Source organism: Tachysurus vachellii, chromosome 12 (assembly GCF_030014155.1).
Source record: "Tachysurus vachellii isolate PV-2020 chromosome 12, HZAU_Pvac_v1, whole genome shotgun sequence".
NCBI classification, from domain to species: Eukaryota; Metazoa; Chordata; class Actinopteri; order Siluriformes; family Bagridae; genus Tachysurus; species Tachysurus vachellii.
Genome location: NC_083471.1, coordinates 14,837,255 through 14,862,497, shown reverse-complemented (window position 1 = coordinate 14,862,497; position 25,243 = coordinate 14,837,255). Strand labels below are relative to the sequence as shown.

At 39.3% G+C, this 25,243-nt stretch overlaps 1 protein-coding gene across 4 annotated transcripts in view; it reads right to left on the bottom strand.

Annotated features, from left to right (window-relative positions):
- Nucleotides 1-25,243, bottom strand: part of mctp1a (multiple C2 domains, transmembrane 1a) — a 158,702-nt gene that overhangs the window by 11,754 nt on the left and 121,705 nt on the right. For all 4 annotated transcript variants that reach the window (XM_060882706.1, XM_060882707.1, XM_060882709.1 and 1 more), the window contains 2 exons: nt 23,685-23,804; nt 14,152-14,208 (listed from right to left, as the gene is read on the bottom strand). In XM_060882706.1, the coding sequence (XP_060738689.1) occupies nt 14,152-14,208; nt 23,685-23,804 (177 nt within the window). The remainder of the gene's footprint in view (nt 1-14,151; nt 14,209-23,684; nt 23,805-25,243) is intronic.

Sequence of the window (25,243 nt, the reverse complement as noted above, 5' to 3'; positions counted from 1 at the left end):
GAGACAAAAGGAAGGGATATTTCTATACAAATGGCCTTACATAAGACGTTTCTTTTAGTTCTGTATGCCATGCAATGTCTGTGATCACTATTGTAGTGGAAATTAATGCAAGTGCACTGATGTTATGTATAATCACATATGGATTTGCATCAATTTCACACAGATTATGTGTACTCCAAACTGAACTGTACTGCCAGAATAGGAATGTCTCACACTTCCCTCTCATGTCCGAGAAAAAAGAATTGAAGGTTGAGGTATAGAGTTTTAAAAAACTTTTTTACATGCATTCACACAATTTTCCCATCCCAGGCTTCTTCCTTGTTTATACTTCATGGTATGAAAAATAACCCTAAATATGGCCAACAAAGCCGCATTGCCTCCTGAAAGCCAACACAAGACAAATAGAAATAACTAGACACTATCCTGGGGTTATTTTTCTTTGCAAATATTTGACAATATTTCTTTCTTTCCTCCTTCCTCCTTGTTGCCATCTGGTTTGTGTTATCAATTGAAACAAAAGTGGCCCATATGCACCATTGTATTGGAGACGGTGTTAGTAACACAGCTTTGAGAGATGTGGTGTGTGTGTATGTGTGTGTGTGTAAAGAGGTACAGGTCATGGGGCTCTCCAGTCTAAACCATTGCCACATGGCCCTTGAACTATGAGCTCACTCCGATTTCCTGTCTTCAAAAGTGGACTGAAGGAGGCAGGAGGTTGAAATAACATCGGCCTGGAGAGAGGCTTGTTTTCACTGCTCCTCCGCATAGCTCACTCGCACTCACTCTCACACAAATATGCAGCCATGCACGTGTGTCTGAGTGTTTGTATGTGCATATGAGGAACCTGCTAAAGAGCACCCACAAGCTTCTAACTTCAGGTCATTTGATGGAGATGCACTGTGGAAACCTGCGAATGCTACACATGCCCATTCCTCTGAGACAGGCTCGGTGGTACAGTCGACCACATGTTATATACAGACCTAGGACGTTAAAGCCATGGTGCTGTAGGGTTAATTCTATCAATACTGCAAACAAGCAACCATTATTTTATAATTTTTTTTGCATAAAATCCTGAGACTTTAGTCTTAGAACCTGTTTGTACTGAACACTGTAATACTTTATTAAATTTTCTTATCAGAACCATGCTTAGACATGGGCTCACCTTGGCTTTAGGCAAAAAGGAGCAACCAATTTAATCCAAAACTATAAATAAATATTTTAGGATTTCAGTCCAGCAATAATAATTTTGCTTATCAAATGTTTGCTTGTTTTTTTTTTTATTATAAAGAAATATTGCTGTTGGCTGGTTAAAGTTTGATACTTTGTTCAAATGTAGTTCTTCCCATTTGTGTTTATTATTGGTTTAGGTTTTGACAATGGGAGGAAATGTACATGCAATCATGTGGCCTTTTGATGTTAGATAGGTTCATTCTCATTATGTCAGAGCACAAAAAAACTATAAAGGGTGAATGGTAACAAGGTGGATTTTGTTAAAAACATACACTCTATGGCCAAATGTTTGTGAACTCCCATCCAATTACACCCATATGTGCATTTTAAACATCCTATTCCATATTTAGTGCGGCTTTACTGTTATAAAGGCCTCTACTCTTCATTGAAAGGCTTTCCACAAGGTTTTGAAAGGTTTGTGTACCTTTGCACTGCTTTAAGAAGTCCTGGCACACGGTCACCACTCCAGTTCATTTTAAAGGTGCTCAGTGGGGTTGAGGTTAGGACTCTGGACTTTGGACTTTGGTCACGACACTCAATTTCTTCTGCTCCATCCTTGACAAACCATGTCTTTATTGATCTCACTTGGTGCACAGGACATGGTCATGCTGGGACAGGATTAAGCCTCTTATTTCCAGTGAAGGGAAATAGTAAAGCTACCGCATACAAAGACATTTTGTACAATTGTATGCTTTCAACTTTGTGTTAACAGTCTGGGGCGCAGCACATAAGGTGCAGGTGTCTACATACTTTACTTTCTAAATGCTGTTTATTTTGATGATGTTCCCTGGTGGTCTAGCAGCTGGGATCCTGTGATCTCACCCCTGTGGACCAGGTTCAATTCCCAGGCAAGGTACCAACCCTGGCACTGGGGGTTGTACAAGTCAGTGAACTCTCAGTGTTGGTACCAATCCTGGATTTTTGGGTTTTTTGAATGGTGCAGGTGTCGATTCATGTCATTCTTCAAGCCCAGGTGCTCCACTAAGAGTCTCTTCAAATGCTCGTGTTTCTGATCATGTTTTCTGGAAGCTGGGTGCAAGCCCTCATCCACCAGATCAAGATAAACTTGTTAATATTTATATTATTAATTTTGTCAGATAATATTATTTATATTTCTCCCTAGAAACAAACAAATGGATAATTGCACAGTTGCAGTGCCATTTAGCCCTATAATAAAAAAAAAATTAACACGGTTCAAAATGAACGTGTTAGTCACAGAACATAGAAAAGAAAATGGTGAGTGAATTTTGTTTGCTTCCCATGATCTTCAGAAAATGTGGATGATGCAACTTTCCTGTTGAACATGTAATGTGGAATATGGCAAATATTTTATAGGAGGTATAGGACTTGCAAAATGCTGTAGAAATGCTTTGAACTGTTTATCTCAAGTATGTATGGAGGTTGTTGTAAAGTACCCTTTGGTTTACTATGTATCTTAACTTTAATTTTTATACATATTTGTGAACATAATAGCACTAAGACACAAATGGCGCCCCAATCACAGAAAATTAAACATTGTAGGCATTGTAATTAAGCAGTGTGAAAGACAAGCACATCTACCCAGAAATACTCTAAAGCTTTCCCATTACCAACCTCTTCATACAGAAGTAGCAACATGTAATGGCAAGCACAGGCACATCCATCACAGCCAGAGCCTTGCATCAGGCTATTCACACCTCCTCATTGCTACAGGAGACCCCCAGGTTCCTTACAATGAGCACGCAGCAGGGGAGGTGGGTGGTCTTGATGGGACTGGCAAGGTCCTGGGTGGGCACTTTGGATGAGACATAGCTTGTTTGTTAGAAATGGCAGAGAAAAAGGAGGGGATAGTGTGCTAGGGGTGCCAAACTTCATTTACACCAAAGCTCAAGCTGCAATGCAAGAGGACGGACCCCCACCTGGAGTTAATCCACACCCACAACCATCACACTGCTTGTTCGGTGAGAGAGAAAACACGGTACTTTGATCTGCCCCGTGCTGAAAGTAAGGGAAACAAAGCAGCTGATAAGAGATCAAGATGAAAACGGAATCATTTCAGCCAGACTATGGTACTCCCAGGATGTAGCTATTATTTGTGCATCTAGAAAAAACAAGCCTTCTCTCATTTTGAGCCAAAGGCACGTTGACCCAGACGCTTGAAATTAGAGTTTTGTCCCAGAAGAGATCAAGGAGTGGAGCTCCACACCTTCAACAGCAAATAAAGCCAAGATGAGCTCCTGCTCCACCTCTTAATACACAGACATAAAAAGAAAAAAACTTCGTTAATATTGGATGAGTGTATTAATTTTCCAAAAGTAGTTCACTGATTCATTATGAATGGAATGGAGTGATGGGAGATGTACAGGGAAATGCTTGTCAATAAAATCTTTGTGTAGGAGCACTTTGGGAGGTTAATTAAAATTGCAGTATAATTAGATCTGAGGTGTGTGTCAGACTTAGAGTAAATGAGAAGTCCCATGGCTGTTCAGTTGATCTCAATAACTACTAAATACTCTGTGCCAAAATAATCTACATAAAGAAGATACATACAAATTCATGATACACAACACAACCCCATCCCACCCAGCAATAAAAAAGCTTAAAACAAGCATCTCAGAATCTCAAATAACAAGAAATAAGTTCACAGGAGGTAGTTAGGAATTTTTCCTTTGGTGAATAAACTAGATTTTGAGAATGCTAGTAAGCATGGTGTTAAATATAATAGTCACAGTCATCCTTTTATCCCTGTAGAGGTAAACATTAATGAGCACAAACACTAATTTGTATATGAATAGAGTTACACTGGTATATAATGTGTTCTGGAAGATTCTGTAGTGCGAGTCATGTTTGTGGGTAGAGCCACAGTAAGCCATGTGAAAGAGTACAACAAAGACTCGAGTGTGCTATTCTGTACAGATCCAATGTTCCCTCTCTGTGGGATTTTTAGTCAATTTCAATTTTAATGCCAACTTCTTGATTTCAGAGAAGTTTTCTGAATAGAAGTTATGAAATGCAAAACACTAACAAGTTGGATTTAATTACTGACTGTATAGAAGATCTCATCAGAACAAATGCTCCAAAACACGTTGAACAAACAGCAATCACCACAGAACACTCCCTAGCTGGACAAAGTTGACCTCATATTTGCAAAGTTGACCTTGTTTTTTTTGGCTTTTCTGATTGCCACAGGTGTAGGTTCATGTCATGGTGTACGTACAGAGGTCTCTCTACAAGTGCTCCTGTTTCTGATCAAGTTTTCTTGTAGCTGGTTACAAGCCCTCATTCAAGAGAAACATTTCTGGGATAAGATTAATACAATTTTGTGGGATACGATTATCTTTATTACCTGGATCTATTTTGAGGCACAAAACTTTTGCATACATTACACACATCTGCACTTTATTCACTATGCATACAGTATATATATATATATATATATATATATATATATATATATATATATATATATATATAAAACCTATAATTTATACCCCTTTGCTTCAACTGATTTGCTTCTATTCTTTACTGTAATTATTTTCTCCTATTTTATTCTACTAATTTGAATTTTATGTAAATCTCAAGTCAGCAGGTGTTTTTCTGCAGTGTTTGTTCAGACATCTCTTCCCCACTGTACTGCTGCTGTGATGCATAATTCTTCTCTTAAACAGATCATGTTAAATCAATACCATATACTACAGGATTTGCATATTATTTCAGAGATTCTGGTGCTAATTTTTTTAGTAGTTTTTTCCGTTATTCTCATGAGAAGTTAGCATTTGTCTGCAAGTCTGACAACACAGAGAGATTGTTAGCCCAGTGTTTGATGGGAGAAAAACGTTTAAAATGAATCTCAGATTTAATATATAATCAGCAAGTTTCTCTGTTAGCACCTAAAACAAAAGAACTTCGTCATTATGCTTCACTTTCCCTGTCATTATTACCCAGTCATGCTTAATGTCATGTCAATAAGAATGACAAAAGTAGTAGAAACAGCAAAGTTGCTGAAAAATATGTAAATATTATGCTGTTACTGTTATATTGTTGACTGCAAGTCATTTGTGGTGGATTTTTCCGTTAAGATACAGTAACAAAGGTCAGAATCTCGGCTGGAGCGCAGCTGCTATTAGGCTCTAACGGTAAGCAAAAACAGCCGATAGATATCTCTGTGTGCTTTTGGCACCTCACCAACACAGCAGGAACAAAGCAGATGTTTTGTTTTAAGGCAGGCATTTTTAAAATAAATTATTTATCCTACTACAGTAATCCTTGGGTGAAAAGGGTGAATGTACACACTTACTGGGTAGTTTATTAGGTGCACTTTCCTTGTCTCTACAATTTTTGGCCATTTTATCAGATTGAGCTACCATATACAGTACAGTAGTTGCACTTTGTAGGTGTATAATTTCTGACTGCAGGCTCAGAGTTTTTGCTGGATGTTTGAAACACTGTGTTCTGGACATACATATTTATTACACATATCTACCTTGTTGGTGCACCATGTATAGTAAGAGACTGCAGTTCATTCTATTTAATGTATCATCTGGTTCCTCATCACCATCATGCTACAGAAGCTGATACACTCATCATTTCATCACTACACACAATACAAGTCAGTTTCACCGTAGTGACGCTCATAATATCCCGATATTCTGGTCATATTTTAGTCCCCTTTCAAAAGCAGATGGGACAGTATGGGGTAGTGTGATACAACTCCATTGTGCATCTAGTGACAAACCATGAACTGTAACATAAGTGATATAATCAAAGTACTAAAAGTAGTTCACTCTTTATTATTAAACCAAATAAGCATACAATCATTAACCAATGTTCATATCACTATTAAGTAAAATAAGGCCTAATTAACATGATTGTAGTGGTTCAGATTTGTTTCTGAAAAGTCCATTGTTCACATGTCATTTTAAAGTAAGCTCATTTATATGGACTTATCTTTTAGTCACAGACTGAAGGTGCAGGTGTACTTAATGAACATGACTTTAACGCAAAATGAAATGAAGTGTATTCTTAAAGTTGCATAACATGTGATGTTATAATTGTTTCAGGACTGCTGTTCTGAATGTCAGTTTGTTGTGCAATAATGGTTCTTCCCCAATATCTACAAAACTAATATGATGGTAAAAGTTTTTATGAATATGGATTAATTTTCTGAAAAGCATAAATAGTTTAAACACAGGAGATGCAACGCTGAAGCACTCAGTAGCCTACCATCAGCCTGCAGAGGCACTAAAATGGCAAACTGTGCATCTCTATGGCATTATTCCATCCACACGCCTCTTCTGCTGAGCCTATTGCTGTGATAGCACAGTAAACACGCGTTGAGAAGAGAGACGACAAGCCAGGACAAGGTTTATTTTAGGTCCGACCTCTGCTTACCACCACTCCCCCACTAAAACAACATCATTAGGCTCTAATGGGGCCGCCGGAGAGTGGGGTTCACCTTCGCCATTACTCCCCAGGTGTCCACACCCAGCAGGCAAGCCACTCCATCAGCCTCAAGGTCAGGCCGGATGTCGCCCCTGTTTTCCCGCCTCCGCTGACACCCCTCACCAAACGCATCTGCACCTGAAGTCATTCTCCGACCCATCGCTGTGCCCCTCGCCCCTGTAGTCACCCCCCTTCACCCGGCTATGCCTGCTCTCCTTCCCTCGACCTCTCTGGAACTTAGGGACCCGCTTCATAATGAATGGCGTGCGATTAATTTTAGCCTACACTGCTACGGATTTGCTCCTGTCCTCTCCATCTCCAAAAACAAGGTCGCCATCGAAGCACAGGCATCATGCTGCTTGGCAACAACAGGCTCGCCAATCCAAACACAATAATTGGGAAATAAAGCTTCAATTATGGCAGGATTTCTGTGGCAGCAAAATCAGTGTCCCCTAGGACTTCCTGCTACGTTAACAAAACGTTATGTACTTCTAACATGCTTTCCGAAATGTCACCAGCTCCTTCATTACAAGTTAATGTGCCTAGCTGAAATTCAGATGGTGCACAAGTGGAATTTCTACATTTTCAAGGTTTATTTAAAAGTTACGCTGCTAAAAATGACAGAAACAGAAATGGCATTCCTTCCTCTTGAAGACAAACATCAAGGATTCACTCTCATAATTAATTCATAACTCCAGTTAAAAGGGTTCTAGTAACTGGCTTCCTTGCCTGTTTGGCACAGATACTGTCCTTTTAGCTACGAGGTAAGCTACGTATTTGCTGCTTCGTTGTGAGGGGGGTCACAGAGCGACTGTCAGTCAGCCAATTTCACCACTGGCTGCTATTTAATCGGCTCATGATGAATTTCTGAGTGCAGACTGTGTTCTTCAAGACTCACACAACACACAACTAGCAAGGCATGCTATTGCTATCCCCCAGGACTCCCAAAGAAGTTGCAACAACTCAAGCAGAAACAAAAGACATAGAGACAGGAAACAAAAGACACAGGAAACATGGTTTCTCTCCAGCAAGTCTTCAGAAATAAAAGTGAAGTGATTAAGTGAAGGTCGATGTTTACATTTTTTAACCAATAGCACTTTAGGTTTCTATCAGGTCAATCAGTGACTACTATAATTACCAGCACTTCTGTGTGTCTCCAAAAACTTAAACACCTATAGTATGATTGGGTTATCTGTGCACACCTCCTACTGCCAGGCTGGTTTCTCAGAAAACAACGGGATATGAGTGACGAGTGAGACGCAGAAACACACAGCCCTGCTCAATGGGACAGACAATAAACCACAGAGGGTAAATATGGGACAAACCGACTACACTTACCACCATCACACGAATCCATTCAAAATGCCAGGAAGCCAAAATATCCTCAAGGATATGGCTTCCGGGCAGACGGCCATCATGGGAGGGGGCAGAGCCCGGCACCTTGTGGACCAGAATAAATTGAGATCTTTTTAAAAGCAAGATTATAAAAGCATTATGACAAAAAAAAAAAAAACATCGAAGGTACTGAATGAGCGACCTTGAATAAAAGGAAAGAATGAAAAATCAATCTTATGGGTTTGGCAAGAAAAAGAGACATGGTTTTGAATAGAAGACAATGGCACAAGTCTGTTATGGGTCCTCCTATTTTTTTCTTCCTTTTTTCCTTTAATAGTCAAACATGATTAAAATGCAGTTCCTATGAGTATCTCCTAAAATAAAAAAGGAGAAAAAAAACAAGAAACCCAAAACAGTCAAAAAACATCTTTTACATTCTGAAGCGTTTCATCTTTTAGAAACATGAGGAAGAAAGCAAGAAAAGATCTCGGAGCAGCAGAAACTTTTCTTCTCTTCCTTCCCTCTGCATTTTTCAGGACTTAGGGAAGAGGCGGAAAGCTCTTTACCTGAAGATATGCATAGAAAATCATGAGCTCAATAGCCCCAGAACAAGTTCTAAGTCACAGTTTTTCAAAGTATTAAAAATAATCCCCGTTGCACTCTTTAGTCCAATTACATACTAGCACACAGCTATCGCCCAGATCAACCCCATCCCTCAGATCCGCCGGGCTTAGCGCTCCATGTGCTATCTAAAGATAAGCTTTGCATGTAATGCTAGATTCCAACTGACATAATTGTGCATGAATTGGAATCAGATTTTCAGCATTTCACGGTGCTAAGAGGTTAGCTTGTGTTTTCCCCTGCGAATGTGGCCCTGGTGGAAGAGCAGAGAGATGAAGGGAATGCACAGTGAAAAAACCACAGGGAGACATAGAGAGAGGGGATCTGGATATAAAATGGGTATTAGGCTTGTCGACAGGCCCAGAGGTCATGGAAATGGAAGTATGTCGTTATGGCACCCCACGGGCACCCAAGACTGAGATACCGCAGCAGTTATTACCCAGCATGCAACTGGCAGGGCATCGATAACCACTCTGGCTTCTATCAGACAGCCCCAGCTGCTCCCATCAGCCTATTAGATGCCTGATTACTGATTGTAAATTCCAATGCAAGTCAAACCGCAAAAAAATGCCCTTTCCACACTTTTTTTTCGCTGATAGTATCTGATTTTCATTCACTGACTCAAAGGGCAACGATGAAAGATACATATATCACAGTAAAAAGAATATAGATAATAAAAATAAACAGGATTTGCACAGAAAACAATGTGTGGCTGTGTTTCTTTTTGTTCTCTGCTTTAGTGAATTCTCAGTGTTTGTTCCCTCTGTGTATCATGTTTGCTCATTTTACACACAGGAAGTACAACACAGATACACTACTACTGCCTTCTACAAACAAAACGAGGGAAAAAAAAAACCACACAAATCCACACACTTACAAACAGCTGTTGGACATGTGAGGAGGCGTGTGCTAGCTCTGGTAAGCCTGTGAGCACAACATGATTGCTGCATGTATCTTATCTGGGACGACTCCTCCCAAGGCTTTTTGTGTGTGTGTGTGTGTGTGTGTGTGTGTGTATATATATATATATATATATATATATGTCTGTGGTCTGTGCTGTGTGTGTGTGTGTGTGTGTGTGTGTGTGTGTGTGTGTGTAAGAAAATCGCTCCAGTGTTCAGCCAAGCATGCAGGCCTAATCTCAGTGCTCTTCCACCAGCTCTCTGCTCTGTCCCCTGGGACAGTGAGCCCAACGCTTTCACGCAGGCCCTGGAGCTGATTAGTCTTCTACACACTCTGGACCCAAATCCACACACCGCTAGGCTTGTGTGGTAAGTCATGCCTTTAGCCTCAAATGGTGTTGGGTTTAAAATCAGATATCCTAGAGGGGGGTGTTTGGGAATGTGATGAGCAGCAGATAATGACTAAGTATTGATGGTAAAATGAGTCCTGAGACTTTAAAATCAACACTGTATATTTGATTGCATATTCTCACCACATGCTCGCTCTATTCAACCTATTTAGTTTGGAATCACGTTATATATGTTATATAACAGAGTCTAAGGTTCTGAGCCTGAAGACAGATCTCCTTTCTCTGCATGGTTTTCGTCACAGATCTCTGGTTTCCTCCCACTTCTATCCAACATGCTTTTCTCTGGACTGACTACTCAAGAATATACTGTACCTAGGTGTGTGTGTATGTGTGTGTGTGTGTGTGTGTGTGTGTGTGTGTGTCTGTGTGTTGTATCCCTACCCTGTGTCCAGTGTTCCAGTATATCCACTAGATACACTAGAGCTTACTGAGGGTTTAATTAATATACATTTAATTAACACAAACAATAACATGCTATGAATGTGTATCTTATGAAAAATGGAACACTCAAGACCTGTTAGGTGGGTCCCAGTTTACGTTCCACTTTCCTAAAACTACAAGTTAGAGCTGCCAAATGGTGCAACAAAAATGTGTCCACACAATTTGTGGAATGATTGTGAGTCTGAATCTTGATGGAGCCACACCCCAGAGTCCAGGAGAGCATAGGTGTGTGGGGTTTCTGTGTTGTGGATGCCTGTGAGTACATGTTGGAATGTGGAAGAAGGCAAAATGTGCATTCCGATGTGTGTGTTGATGTGTCTGATGTTGTGTGATGCAATATGAGCAGCAGTTTAAAAATATACACTGGGTTTATATATCATGTGCCAGCACTCACCCCTTCTGGTAGGAAGCTGCTGTGTAATAGATGAGAATTAGCTAGTCTGGGGGAATTGGTTAACTGACAATACAGATAGTTAGATAGATATGCATCTAAATTGGTTACATAATTACTGCAAATATTTATGTTTAACAATAATTATTACCATTGTCATTAATGTCCTAACTGTCATTTAATTACACTCTGTGATTTAACGACCTTATTTGTTACTATTAATTCTGCGGACAATATAATATGGACAACAGTATAAATCTAAAACTCCTCACATATAGTGACAAAGATGGTATAAATTAAATGGCTCATAATCAACATTCTTACTATAAGACACACAATGAATATGACCCACTGCAGAAGAGCACAACTACAAGACAGCTGTGCTGCCATATTGACTATTAGCCCTAGTCTCCTAGCACTGAGCCCCAATGCTCCTATTTAAATCCACACGTATGTATTTGGTGAGGTTTAACAATAACACTGTGGTGCGAGGCAAAGCTCATTATCACCTGGGTAATTACCTGCCGTTCCGTCTGTGTGTTTACTTTAGTTCGGCGGAGCAGGTGTTAAAGATGTTTCGGCTGTTATTATGCCGGTTGATGATGTCTTTGGTGGAGACAGTGAGTTCTCCTGAGACACGCTTTTTCAACACAATATGCACACACACAGACACAAACATTGGCATGAGCCTGGCAAACAGCGGGGAGGAGGAGAATTCAACAAACACATGGCTTACTCATGTGATGTCGGAGCATAGAGCACGGCCCTTTGGCAGCAAGAAATGACTTCATTTTCGCTTGTATGTGTGTTGTGAGATACTTCTGCAGGAGAATAAAAGAAAAAAAGGCCCTGGGTTCATAACGCAATATATTATTTGGGCAACAATAACAGCAGAGAGACTTGCTGACTTCAATCCTACATCTGGTGGATAAGAAGCATTATTTCAGCGTCATGTACTGCCACAAAACTAAATCTCTAGATTTGATATAAAGCGTTCATTTCACCTGGACAGGTGTTTAGTCAAAACAATATGTCCAATAAATCCAGCTCATGATACTTTCTTCTAACCTAGAAGGAGCTGCTGGTTCTTACATTTGTTTTCCTTTTCTTTCTCCAGGTGTCTGCTCCAGTTTAACAACTCAGGTGTCCCCATCAATTAGCCTTGAATTTAGACTTTCATTGAGAGTATGCGTCTAATATCTACACTGCCTCAGAAGAAAGGCAGTTTTCACGACCGCCCAACAATCTGCTAAGTGAAAACACGTGTCCGAAGCTCAGGCCCTGCCTGTGAGGGGTCCTAGGTCCAATGGGAAGCAGGTGCTCCACTTTTTTTGCCACGTAATACCCCATTTAGCCCCAGGGCCAAAGGTTATGCAGCTAATAGCTGCCTGGTGCAGGGCGGGGAAGAGCAAGCACGAGGCCAGGCTAAAACATCTGGGACGTATTGCACATACTTGCAACATGTGCTTCAGGTTCAATTAAAATGAGGCCTTGGCACATTTATTCATCCTTTTTTTACTCTGAAACCTTCCTCCAGTAAAAAAGGGCCTCCCCTGACCTGACCTTAATATTTTACTATTTGAGCAAACAGAAGAAGTAATGAGAGTGCAGGGTCGTAGACTCTAAGAGAGATAGCGAGAGAGAGAGAGAGAGAGAGAGAGAGAGAGAGAGAGAGAGAGAGAGAGAGAGAGAGAGAAAGAAAGAAAGAAAGAAAGAAAGAAAGAAAGAAAGAAAATTCCACTTATATTTCGTTCACCCTTGAAACTACAGTGAACTTAACCAGTTTTGAAAGAATGGGACAGTGTCAGAGGAGTCGTAATCAAGAGCACATAAGACAGGAGAGGGGAAGAGGGAAAGGGAAATGGGAGAAGAAATAAAGAAGAAAAATATCCCTTTTCAACTTTGTACACAGCTGAAACAAGACACTAGCAGTCTGAAGGAGAAAGAATAGTTGACATATGAGCACAGTGCGGTTTAGTACTATATTTTTGTAGTGTATGAGAGTTTCTAGAGGGTGCTTGGAGTCATAATGATCGTAATCACAGATCCTCGATTTAATAACACTGCGATTTTCATGAAATATGAAACTAAACAGTAGGTTGGCATAAAGCTAAAACTTCAAAAGTGAAGTGGCTTTTGTGATCTAGTGCCCCGTGACTAACATGTGTTTGCTCTATAAGTCCGCCAAAGTAAATGAACACTGCCCAGGACACTATATTAGGGTAATTGTAATTGTAAGACAAACACGATGTAAGCCATCCAGACAAAACAAATGAAAATGTGGGAACAATCACCACTTGCTGGCACAAGTTTAAGCCTAATTTGTTTCAACTTTAAACCAGGTTCACCTAATCATACATGACACAACTTGTATGTTTACCTAGGTCTATCTATCTATCTATCTATCTATCTATCTATCTATCTATCTATCTATCTATCTATCTATCTATCTATCTATCTATCTATCTATCTATCTATCTATCTATCCTCTCAGATGAGGCTTCACCTTATGTTCTTCACCCTCCTCCTTTCTGACTTTCTAAGGAAGTCAGATCTTTGAATTCATTGGTGACACAAACTGAACACTTAACATTTGGTTGAGAAATAGCGTAAGCATAAACAATACATCCTGCTGCCAGTACAGTTGTGTGTACAATTAAAACACAATCTTCACCTAAAATTACCATTTAAAGAACATTTCACTGTTGTTGCGAACCACAATTCACAGCTGACACTAACCCATGTGTCATGAACCTTCAATAAACAGACCCTCTATTATATTGACCCATTTACACACAAAGGACTCAACAGCATGAATATTTTGTATATAACAAAATATCTTAATTTACCCACTTAATGTGGTTACCTCTCAATCTTCCACTTCCCTTCCCCACCACAAGTATCAGCTAGGTCTTCCCATGCATTCTGTCTGCTATTAATTACCTTTCAATGGCCCCAAGATATATCAGAAGCTCAAGAAGCTCAACACTGGGACTTTCAAATCAGGTTTATTTATGGCTGATTCGTTTACCTTTATTCTGGGCTGAAAGAAACATCTTAGTGGTTCCTTGGGCCGTTTGCACTCTGCAGTATGAACTGAAAACCCACTGCTGTCAACTTGAGCTATTTGCAATCCTGTCAAAATGTCAAAGCTCAGCAAGAGAAAACTTTTATGAACTGAACCTTAAGCATAAAAAAAGAAAAACTTTCATCTGAACTGAAAATAAATGTGAAGATTTTTTTTCTTTTTTATGCAATTACAAGGTAAATATTTGAAAATGAAACACTGTCAAAGACATCTTGAAAGCCATCTGAATGCACTAATATTTTGTTTAGCCAGTCACCTAACCGTGAATCTGCACCAGACCGCAAACTGTATGTCCCTATGAGTGATAATTACCTTGTCATCTCTGTCAATGTCCTCATCCTCATCCTCCAGCAGATCCTCCACTGCTTGCTGATGAGCGTGAAAAAAGAGAGAAACAAATGAGAATCAATTTCATGTGCACAATAACCAGCATTACTACATCCATAAAGAAAGCTATTATTTGGGAGAGAAAGTAAAGCGTTGGACCATCACCCTAATTTCTAAGCCCATTATCCATATCCTCTTGACCATGAGGTTAAAGCTTCACTTGAACCTTCAGTTTGGACACAGTGGTAAAATACACGCTTCAGTGAACCAAGACCACAAAACAATTAAAATGTCCTCCAACCCCTTTAACCAAACTTACAGCCACTTCATTCTCATTCTTCATTCTAAAAGACACACAATATAGGAAAGTGATGGACAGGAATGTCAATAAGATGCATCTTTATAATCTAAAAAAGAATGTAAGCAGAATTGTAGTTGTGCTTGGCATCCACAAAAACCCAAGGTGAACTAATATTATCCAGGCTACAGAGGTTAATTATGCTCTCCTGTTTAAGCACTCCAGAACAGCCAGATGTGTTGTACAGCCAGATGTGCAGCACTAAATATCCTTCCACACTGTATAATATCTGTTGTAAGAAACTGGACTTGAAGGACCTTGAAAAAGTTTTATTCATTGAGGTTTCATTCTTAACTATTCAGTTAATTTAAGTGTCAACTAAGCTTTGTTCAGTTATGCTGACAAGTTTCGGGGAAAAATCAGGATGTCATTGAACAAATCCTGTTCTCCTGTAAATATCTATTTTACTCTGTAATAAACACACAGGCCTGCATTGTACTGTAGAGAGATTTCTAAATGCCAGTAAAAAAAAATAAGGTGTAGTGGAGTTCACAACCAGGAACCATTTATTTGTTGAAAAGGAAATATTTGAACACAATATTATTTTCCAAACCAGTATCATTCTTCCATTCATCAGAATATAAAAACACATATGTCCCAAGAGCAAAACGCATCTTTTACTAAGCAGCTATAAAAGTGTATTCTCTTTGAATTTTTCCAAGTAAGTATTGCAACCTTCTTGTACGTTCTTGTACAGTTAAGTTAAAATTTTGCGTTCCCATGGGTTCGAGCTTAAAAAGGAAAAACAGAAAGAGCTTTTTGTTATGACCAGCTCCTGACCCGAGCTGAATGTACTAAATGACACCTGGCAGACTTTTTACAGAAAAGTCAAGACAAATTGCCTGGGTTGGTCAAGGAACCTGTTTAGGACAGAAATGTCAGGTAGTCTGGAGAGCAGAAATATTTAACCACTGAGAGGATCCAAAAGCTGCATGGAGAATATAAATAAAGTCTATGGAATAACAGTTACTATGTATTATGGAATTTTATAATTACTAAACAATTTTAATTATTATTAGAATCATTAAAACTATGATCAATTTAACTAACTGGTTAGTTTTATTTATTTATTTAGTAATTCTCTCTCTTAAATACTCAGGAACAAATATAGATGTTTTGTAAAAGACCATAAAGTACCACAAAAAGTCAAAATAATTCCTAGTACCAAGAATAATAATTTTTAAAAAATTATCTATGTGAAATTATAATGTATAATGTATTTTACAATAAAATAACCCATATTGCTGTATCAAATACAGCATTAATGACTGTTTGAAAAAAATTAAAAAATAAATACTGTCTGGAATGAATATGAAGGTGGACTGATTATTCACACACATCCTATTGCAATTTACCAAGCTGGAGAAGCCAGTACAGAGGTGCAGGCAAAATATCAGGCAATGTAGCTGGCAGACATATAAAGAGTTTATCTCGGTCAATTGAAAACACTCCATCAAGCATGTGTGGCCCCTGGGAGCCCGAAAAGAGTCCGTATCACATGCCTATTTTCATTGCCGGAGGAGGGTACATGCACAGATCGTTATTTCTCTTCTTGGGGCTCGTCTTGTCAATCACACATCAAAAGCTTCAAGGTCATGTGTAGGCTATTTACATAAGGCAATTTCTAAAAATACCCCCTTTCTTACCCCACCCCCAAAAGTATCGAGAACAGCAATTTCTTTTTATACTTTTTTGAATTTCCACATCGCATAAATGAGTTTTCTGTGACATCCAAAAATTGTTACTTAGCAAACAATAGCTTTTGTTCCTTTGTCTTGGCTAAAAGGCAGAGTGCATGCTGCCATAAGCCTCTTATGTAAATGCTGCTAGAGGCAGAAACAAAAGGAGGGTTCAGGAGAGATAGAGGAATTGCTAGGAGTGAACTGATGATGCTTTGTGCTAAAGGGTGCACAAATCTACCAGAGTAATGTGGTTTCAATAGCAGGGTTAAGTAGAGGCTAGTCTCGATTATTTGAGAGAAGAAGACAATCAATCATGCTGTGCAAATTGAGCATTTAGCAATCAATGAAGAGGAGAAAAAGCATTTTTGAGGGAAAAAAAACAAGGTCATGAATCAGTCAGAGTGGGTCTTTTACTGACAGTCAAAGAGAGAGTGAGAGAAAGAGAGAGAGTGCAAGATTCTCTGCAGTCTGGCTTTTCAGCTAGCACTGGCACCATCCCCAGCCCTGCTTGGTGACATCCATCTTGGCGGGTTAATGTACTTTTTCTCTCCTCCACTATCAGCAAAGGAAGAACTGTGCTATCTGTGCTTTTAATTCTAACCTTCACCATGACAGGTGTGCCGGGAATAGACGCCCAAGCCAGACAACCCATCCGACATGAAGATATATACTTTCATTTTTTGCCCCCATCCCTGCTCCCCTCCTCTTGCTCCTCTTTGAAATGGAAGACATCTCTAGCGTCTCCAGCTGCTCGGGGCATGGTCCTGCTTTGTATGCGGCGTGTGGATCAGGGGGACCCGGGAGAGCCCAGGCCTGGAAGGCTGATAAGGACTCTCGCCGGAGCACCTCCAGCCCAAACAGCCTCTTCACAGGCTGTCAGAGCGCTGCTGGTCAAAGGGAGGGCTTGTGCTCATGCCAATGTTGGCTGACTCTGACTTGACCCTTGCAGAGGCTGAAGTCAAAGACTGGTGCTACTGGCAAAAATAGGCAGATTGAGAGGAGAGGAGCACTAATTGGTCAATGTATTGATTTAGTGGAAGAATAAACATCGTTTTTGCTAATCAGACTTGGTTGTGTAACGCAGTTATGTATATTAAGAGAGCTAAATAGGCTAAGTAGTCAGAGGTCAGACTCAGTGCTGTTCTGTGCGGCAGAGACACTTTGTCGCTTCAGGGCTGAGCTTTACAAAGCATACACACTTATCACAGGACTGCTGGGTTTAACGCTGCAATTCTGAAATATGCCAGGGTCATGCGGTCCCACAGGTAAAAACCCTCATCATAGCTTTTCATTCCATGGCTTACATTCTACTCTAATCTGTAGCACGGTGTAGACCCTGAGGATACCTTAAAAACACAGCCAGTGTTCTGTAAACAAAACCCTGCCAGCAAGAAACACGGCTGCATCAACAACAACAGCAGAAGCCATGACAAAGATGTGTAGATCATCCACATTGTTAGCAAAATCTCAGGTACAAAAGTTCACAGGGATGAAGTGTGGGGAGCTGCCAAAGTCGCTTCTCAGCTCGCTTCAAACCTTGTCTGTGAACAACTCGGGAGCCACACTGGCACGGGGGAAATCAGCGGGGCAACAAACGCTGCCAGTTCAAAGTGACGTGACCTTTTGATTTTGTCACCTGTCAGGGGCTGGCACGGAGGAGCAGAGATATGTCTGCCAGGCGCACGAGATTCGACGTCTTGCTGGCGGGAGTGCATTGCTGGAAGAGGTGGTGGCACTGAGGTGGATTAAAGGCCCGAAAAACCTCTCCCCATCTCTTCCTCATCTTCCTCCTCCTCCTCCTCTCTCGGCCCTGCCATCACACACCCCTTGTTTTGCGTGCCATCCCAATCGACTCAGCCCACAACCAGAGCACCAGGCTGAAAGAAGAGTTAGCATGGAGCACGACTGAGAGACAGGCTCTCATTTAGTTTCCCTTTATATTTCACTGTGCAGTGATTGACACTGAAGGTGGGCTTGACAGGCTCCACATTTCCCCCCAGAGCAACCCACCTGTACCAGAAGACGGTAAAGGAAAAACACAGCCTATCCTTTATTCATGAAGCTCCATCCAAGCGGTTTGTTTTTTAAATTACACACAATGGAAAAAAAAACAGACAAAGCATTGCTCAAACCAGACAAAACGGAAGAGAGGGAAACTTTATTCAAGTATCTGTTTACCTGTAAACATGTTCAAAAAGTGCAGCTTCTTACTGAGTGCTTCAGTAAAAATACACTTGGTTCAAATCATGACCACATTTGGCTTTACCTCAAACAATGCAATATACAGTATATGATATAAAAGCAATAGGTGTCTTTTATTGTGCTGCTCTTTGACTGGCCACATGAGATGATGGCAGCTTGTTCCACATTGACATCAGACGAGAAGTTGGACAGGGTGATGAATCAATGACAGGCTTCTCCCTGAGATCAAGCCTCAGGAGAGACACTGAAGCTTCAGGTCTTCCAGCTGACTGTCTACATCACAGCGTTTAAAACAATGCACAATAGACGGCAGCAAAGACGGCAGTAGTTGGCAGCAAAGTCACTTTCAGTGGGGTGTGTAGTATTTATCACATGGAAATATGGTTTTAAAATAAGAACAATAAAAAATTATTCAATCTAGAACAGTCAGACTATGTCTTGAATATCTTTGTCACAGTGTTTAGGTATATGCAAATATGCAAGTCCTTTGTTTCAAAATGACTTACAAAAGTGTGAGAAAGATGATGGCATCTACCACATACCTCTATACACGCTTCATTTCAGCGACATGAAAAACAGCCAGAAATGAGACACAAAAGAGAGACAAAAGCACGAGGAGTGCATTATCCTTGCCCTCAAACCACTGACAAGGTTACTGAGAAGTACCTTAAAATGCTTAATTGCATACAGGCTGGTGAAAGAGATGTCACTATGTTTCTCCAGCTCTGGCAGAATTTGCTATAATTAACACCTTTGAAACATCTGGTAAAGTGTTTTCCGGGCCAGTGGATTCAGCAGCGTGGGTCTTTCAGGGCCCGCCACGGGCCCTGCTCCTCTCAATTCCAACTGAGCTGTCCAACGCTTGACTGAGCCCAAGTAGTCGTTATGGAGCCCCACCAAAACCTTCCAGAGCTCCAAACAAACTGAACTGGAAGCTGGGGGTGGAGGGGAGGTCAGTGAAGGCACTGAGATCACCGGCTCTCTACAGGAAATGGGCCAGACACTGACAGGTAATGTCAGCCTGGATTGGGTTGCCAAATTGTGGCTTTCCGAACTGTATAGCGAGGACAATTCCAACCATCACCAGTAGGAGTCTCCTTAATAACCACGGTAATATAAGGGGAAATAATAAGGTATAGAAAAAAATTCTGGCTTTCATAATGTTTGTTATAGACCAACAGGGTTGATTTACATTTTTTCTTGAATAGTTCCTGATGATTGGCAGACCTGGTCCATTTTTGTTCTGATGATCGACAGGATTGGTTCAGAAGTCATGATCTGTCTGACTTGAATCCAAAGGTGGTGGCACCCCATCTGAACCCCTAATTCATCCTCATAATATCCATTCACTGTGCCTTGGAAATTCCTCTCTAAGGAACCAAAGGGGCCTATTTATACAGTTCTCAGACCCACTAAACATCTTCCATTTGGAAACACCAGTTTGAGAGTATACTCTGGTGTTCAGAGCATAGCCTTCCCAGATGGAAAAAGAGCTTTTAACAATAACAGGCTCTGACAGAGAGGTCAGGTAATTGGTGGAGGGGTGGCATGGAGAGCACAGGGAAAGAATACGAGAGTCAGGGGTCATCTGACTACAGGTTAAGAGTTGAGCTAGCATGTCAACCCTTGAGGTAACAACCCACTTCAATTAAATGACAGCTGAAAGTGGGAGTTTTGTTATTTTCAGAATATATTGTGGTTATATATGATAAAAACTTTGTCTGATTCTGCATATTCTGAGTCTTCCTCTTGGCGTACGGCTGAGTGCTCATGTCTTTCCAAAGAGAATGACCCTTTTACAGGCTTTTGAAAAATCATAACTTTCCAAATGTTGACATTTGGCGAAGGGCAACGGTTTAATTTTACATGTTGTTTAAAACGACTGGCATTGGTTAGGTCTTTCCTTCTTTCTCTTTTCCTGATTGTGTCAGAGCCATGACTTTGGTTTCATGAAGCGGAAACCGCACAGAGGAAACCACATAACTAGAAGTTAATTCCACGGTGCATTTATAAGTCTAGGAAAAGCTGTTGAACACAAAAATTGAGAACCCCATATATACATGAGAAATGATGTTCCTTTACCTACTTACAGTGCGTTTGTGTTTTCATGTTTATTTCTTCATAACCACATTTTTAATAGCCTGTATTTATTGCAACACGGGCATATTACAGTGATACTGGAATCAGCTAAAGAAACTCACACACAAACAAAACAGCAGGGGGGTGGTCGTAAAATACTGCGGAAAAGATTTACACAGCATGCATCAACAGCCCTTCTAAATTAAGAATTATATGGTAGGCTGACTAATTCAAAGATGCAATAGGATTTCCATAAAGTTTGAACGATATGAAAAGTTCCCAGCGGTAAGAAGCAGAGAATGCAGTGAGGGGATAAGTGATGAAGTCTCATGGCAGTTGGTTGACTGAGAAAATGTTTCTCACCTCTGCAGTCATCAGATATGAGAACATGCCATCTAGCCGGCGGCACGCAACTGTCACACAAAACATACACATTCGACTCACTGTAACTTTCAATATGAGTGCATTCTCATTCATATTCATGCTATGGGATATAATACCCACCCAGGTGCTTATACAGACATACAGTATCTGGATATCACAGAATCCTATCAGTAAGCCTCACAGGCTGGGCAGCTCTTTAACTCTCAGTGAGAGGCAGGCTGGCCGCTGAGTCGTAGCAGCCTGCACTTATGTGTCAGTGGGTTTAGCCGTGAGTTAGACAGAGCGTTATTTGAAATTATATCCTGCCAACCACCAGGAGCCTGGCACTGCTACTGAAGTGACAAAAACATGAATGACAAAGTTTTACTAGGGAAATATTTTGAAAGCTTGTCATTTAACTACGCTCAAAACTGGTAAAAAAATATGTATATATAACTTAGAAAGATAAAATTTTGGAGAGCTGCACCACTGGCAAATAACAACATAGAGGTGAAATCCTGCACAGAAAAAATTATAGCTGATATCAATAAAGTTTAAGGAATATTAATAACATATCAGTTCAAATAAATGTATAGTAAATGTTGACCAAAATTCAGAAAGCTTTAGAATTTTAAAAATTGTAAAATAAAGAAAGGAAATAACTGCAGTACTTTTATGACATTCTTTAAATTGAAACAGACTTGCAGTATTGATCATGCTTTTACTCCTTTGTACAAACTGTCATAATTTATTCTTTCCTTTGAAACATGCATATAGATGACACCGATTTGACTTCAAATTGATTGTCTGACATTTATATTGATCTAATGTGCTGAAATTAAAATAAAAGGGGAGAAAAAGAAATTTAAAAATTAATTTAACTATTTTTCAAAAATGTTATGTTTCACTCAAACTGTTGCTGATCATGTACACTGCATTGTTAAAATGTAAAAATTTGAAATAAATGCAAAATAGAAGTAAGCTCTCAATTGAATTGAATTGAAATAAATTGAATTGAAAATATATACACACACTCACACACACACACACACACACACACAAAGACAAGCCCCATTTTCAAAAACCAAAAAACCCCACTTCAGTTCCTTCCCCTGGAGTTTATAATAAAGTAACTTCCTTTTCTAAATGACTGCAAGAGAGAAAGTGGCCAAGCTCATCAGTGGGTTTCAGTTTAATGAAAAGCAGACCCCATGTGTATGTACTTGTGTGTGTTTGTTTATTATGTCAGTGAGTGGAACTCTCTCGCTCTTGCCAACCCCACGAGTGGCTCATCTGTTGTGGTTACAGTCGTCAAAATGCAGAACAATAGAGTGTAAGAAAGACTGAGGTCTCATGGGGCCGCAGCTTTCACTTTCTTCGTGCGTTTTATATCCACAGATCCCAAAGGTATAACCCTTGACCCATCACCTGGTTTTGAAACCTTGACTCTTGATCCAGATTAGTTTACAGTTACCAGAAACACAGAAAAGCACATTGTATAAATGTGTGGAATAAATAATGACACGCTTAACAGTCAACACCAAACTGACAGCACAAGCAAACAGGTCAACAGGTATTAAGCAGAACTCTGTGTGTATTTCCTGACTTACAAATATAGTCTTTACCTTAAAGTCTTTATTTTAAGCATTAGGACAAATTAAAGCAAGTGTAGATAAATGTATAGATGAAGTGAACGATAGGTAAAATATATAAAGGAGATTTCTGGTTTTGGTTTCAAAGTTTTTTGCAAGCAATGTCGCCATCTACAGGAAAAAAAACAGAGCATGTTGTATGATCTGATCTCTCCTTCCACTGCACACACATTTTTTTTTACTTTCGCTCATTTTGACAACTCCACATCATAAGTCAAAAAGAACAATAAAGGGGATTTATGGGGAAAAAATATTATAATATCTTCAGGACATGCAGAAAATATAGTTCTTATATCTGATCTGGTATATTTCTACAAGGCGAAATTATTTAATCTAATTTGTATGGAAAGGATGATGGTAAAAAAATATTTTATCGCATTTTGGGGAAAAAAAGAATAATTTTAACAAGTGATATTTTTCTATGCAAATAATGCTGAATAATTAAATAAAATATAGACCACATAACATCACTACTCAGCAGTTTTTAAAATCATTTTCTTACTATAAAACAATTTGAGAATTGGTATGGATTGGATTTTTAAAATGATAAATTAAATCACATTTGTTTGATTAAAAAACAATTAAAATTGTTTCAGAAATGATGTATCTGATTATTTGAAATATTTGAAATCCAAACAAAAATATTTGAACAAAATATTCTTGAAGATGCTGCAATTTATATCACTGTGTTCATTATTAAATAGAATACGGTCAAAAATGAATAAAAAAAAATACTCATTCAATATTAGTTTTTTTAAATGCAAAATATACAATATTCATAATTCAAGCCAGTTCAAACAAGATTGTATAATATATATAATTGAAGTGAAGTCTAAAAATAATATTAGGACATTATACAGAAATATACTACACTGTCTTTCTACATAAAATTTCTCTAACATTTACAGTGAATATATTGCTCTATATTTTAGACAGAATTGAATTCCTATATATCATTTTAATAAGTTATAATTTATATTCATAATATTTCTATAATATTTCTATTTATAGATTTGAGCATTTATATGTATGAATTTTAGTATAAACGTTCAATATTCAATACTAGTATGATTCAATATCCCAAAGTTCTTTTCTTGTACTTGAGATTTTTACTGTATTTTCAGGAAAAAGAAGGTGCATAAAAGGTTGAGACGCTGCTGACGACAGTGCAGGTTCACTCACCACGTCTCCCTGTCTGTTGTCCTTTCCCGAAGCGATGAGGACATAATTCCAGGCTAGCAGGAGCAGCAGAGCCAGCGGGATCATGTAGAGCTCAAAGTTCCACACCACCACTATGTAGAGCTGTCAAGATGGACAGAGAGATGAAGAGAGAAAGAAAAGAACAGACGTGAAAGAGCAGAAGAGTGGAAAGGACACGCTGGACATTTCTCTAATTCTGCACATCATTTCATTTTCTCATTACAGAGTAGGAATTATTCTTTTTTTTTTCCTAATAGGAAAAATCACTTAAATGGAGTTACATATAACTGTACAACTTTAATTGTATTATTTTAATATTATGTTTGAAATGTAATAAAATAATATTCAATATGTTTCGGTATATTCTTCATTTCATTGTAGTCAGAGGTTACGACAGATCAGGCGTCTATACTGGGAGCACTGTGTGTGAGACGTGAATGCAGAGACATGCTTTTGGGAGGTGTGAGGAAACTGGAGGACCCTGAGGAAACCTCTGAACCTCTGAAAAGGAATTGAAATTCAAAATCAGGGATATCTATAAGGACTATTTGTAATTTGAGAGTGCGGTAAGTAAAGCAGACAGTTCTGTAAAAGAGCTGGCCTCGTCCAAAAAACACAATATAAACACCCTCGGTGGATTCAGAACCAAACCGCAGACAGACCGCTGGCCTTCCGGTGAACTACAGCGACCCAGTCCTGAATGTTTACACCATGTTCCTCTGTTGAGAAATACAGGCTGCAACTACATATTCACACTGAATCAATGCTTTTTTATGTACATAAAGCAGGCATTATAGGTTTGTGAGTACTTTGAGCCTGGGCCTTGCCGATTATCTTATCAATTTTGACACACAGCAATTTGTGAACCCGCAATATTAATTTGTGACACCTCCAGGAGATCAGCTGAAATCGATGTGTGCCTTATAGCATGTCAGAATGAATGTGCTCCTTTTTAATTAGTCAAACAAGACAATAAAAAAAATGCAAGCCCCAACTTAGGACTCTGTCCATGTTTCATTGTAATAGCTATTAATCAAATCCCACAGTTATGCCAAGGAAAATGTAACTGCTCATCAAAAACGCACCAGCCTAAGATGAAAATTTCCACATGCTGATTATTTTGGTGAAACATATTTACAACTGAATATGAAGCACAGCAGGGTGTGACAATTTCATTCACCTGTGATAATAACGAATATGGCAGAAGGAAATAGCTGATGAGTTATGTTTACTACAATGAATATTAATACCATGTTAATGTAATATTTTTACAGAGAAAATATATATATTTTAGACTACTAGTCAGTTTTCAAGCTCTTAAAACTTTATGTATATTTGAAAAGCTATAGCTCTGTGAGTAGCTGTGATGATGCCGCAGCGCTAAGTAGACTCCTACTGATGACCCTAACCTTCCTCTCTTAACAAACCACAACACACACACACACACACACACACACAGACAGAGGTGCAGTGTACTGTGAGGGGTCAGCAATACAGCCATTCATCGCTCCATTACTGCTCTGCATGAACACACTCTAGCA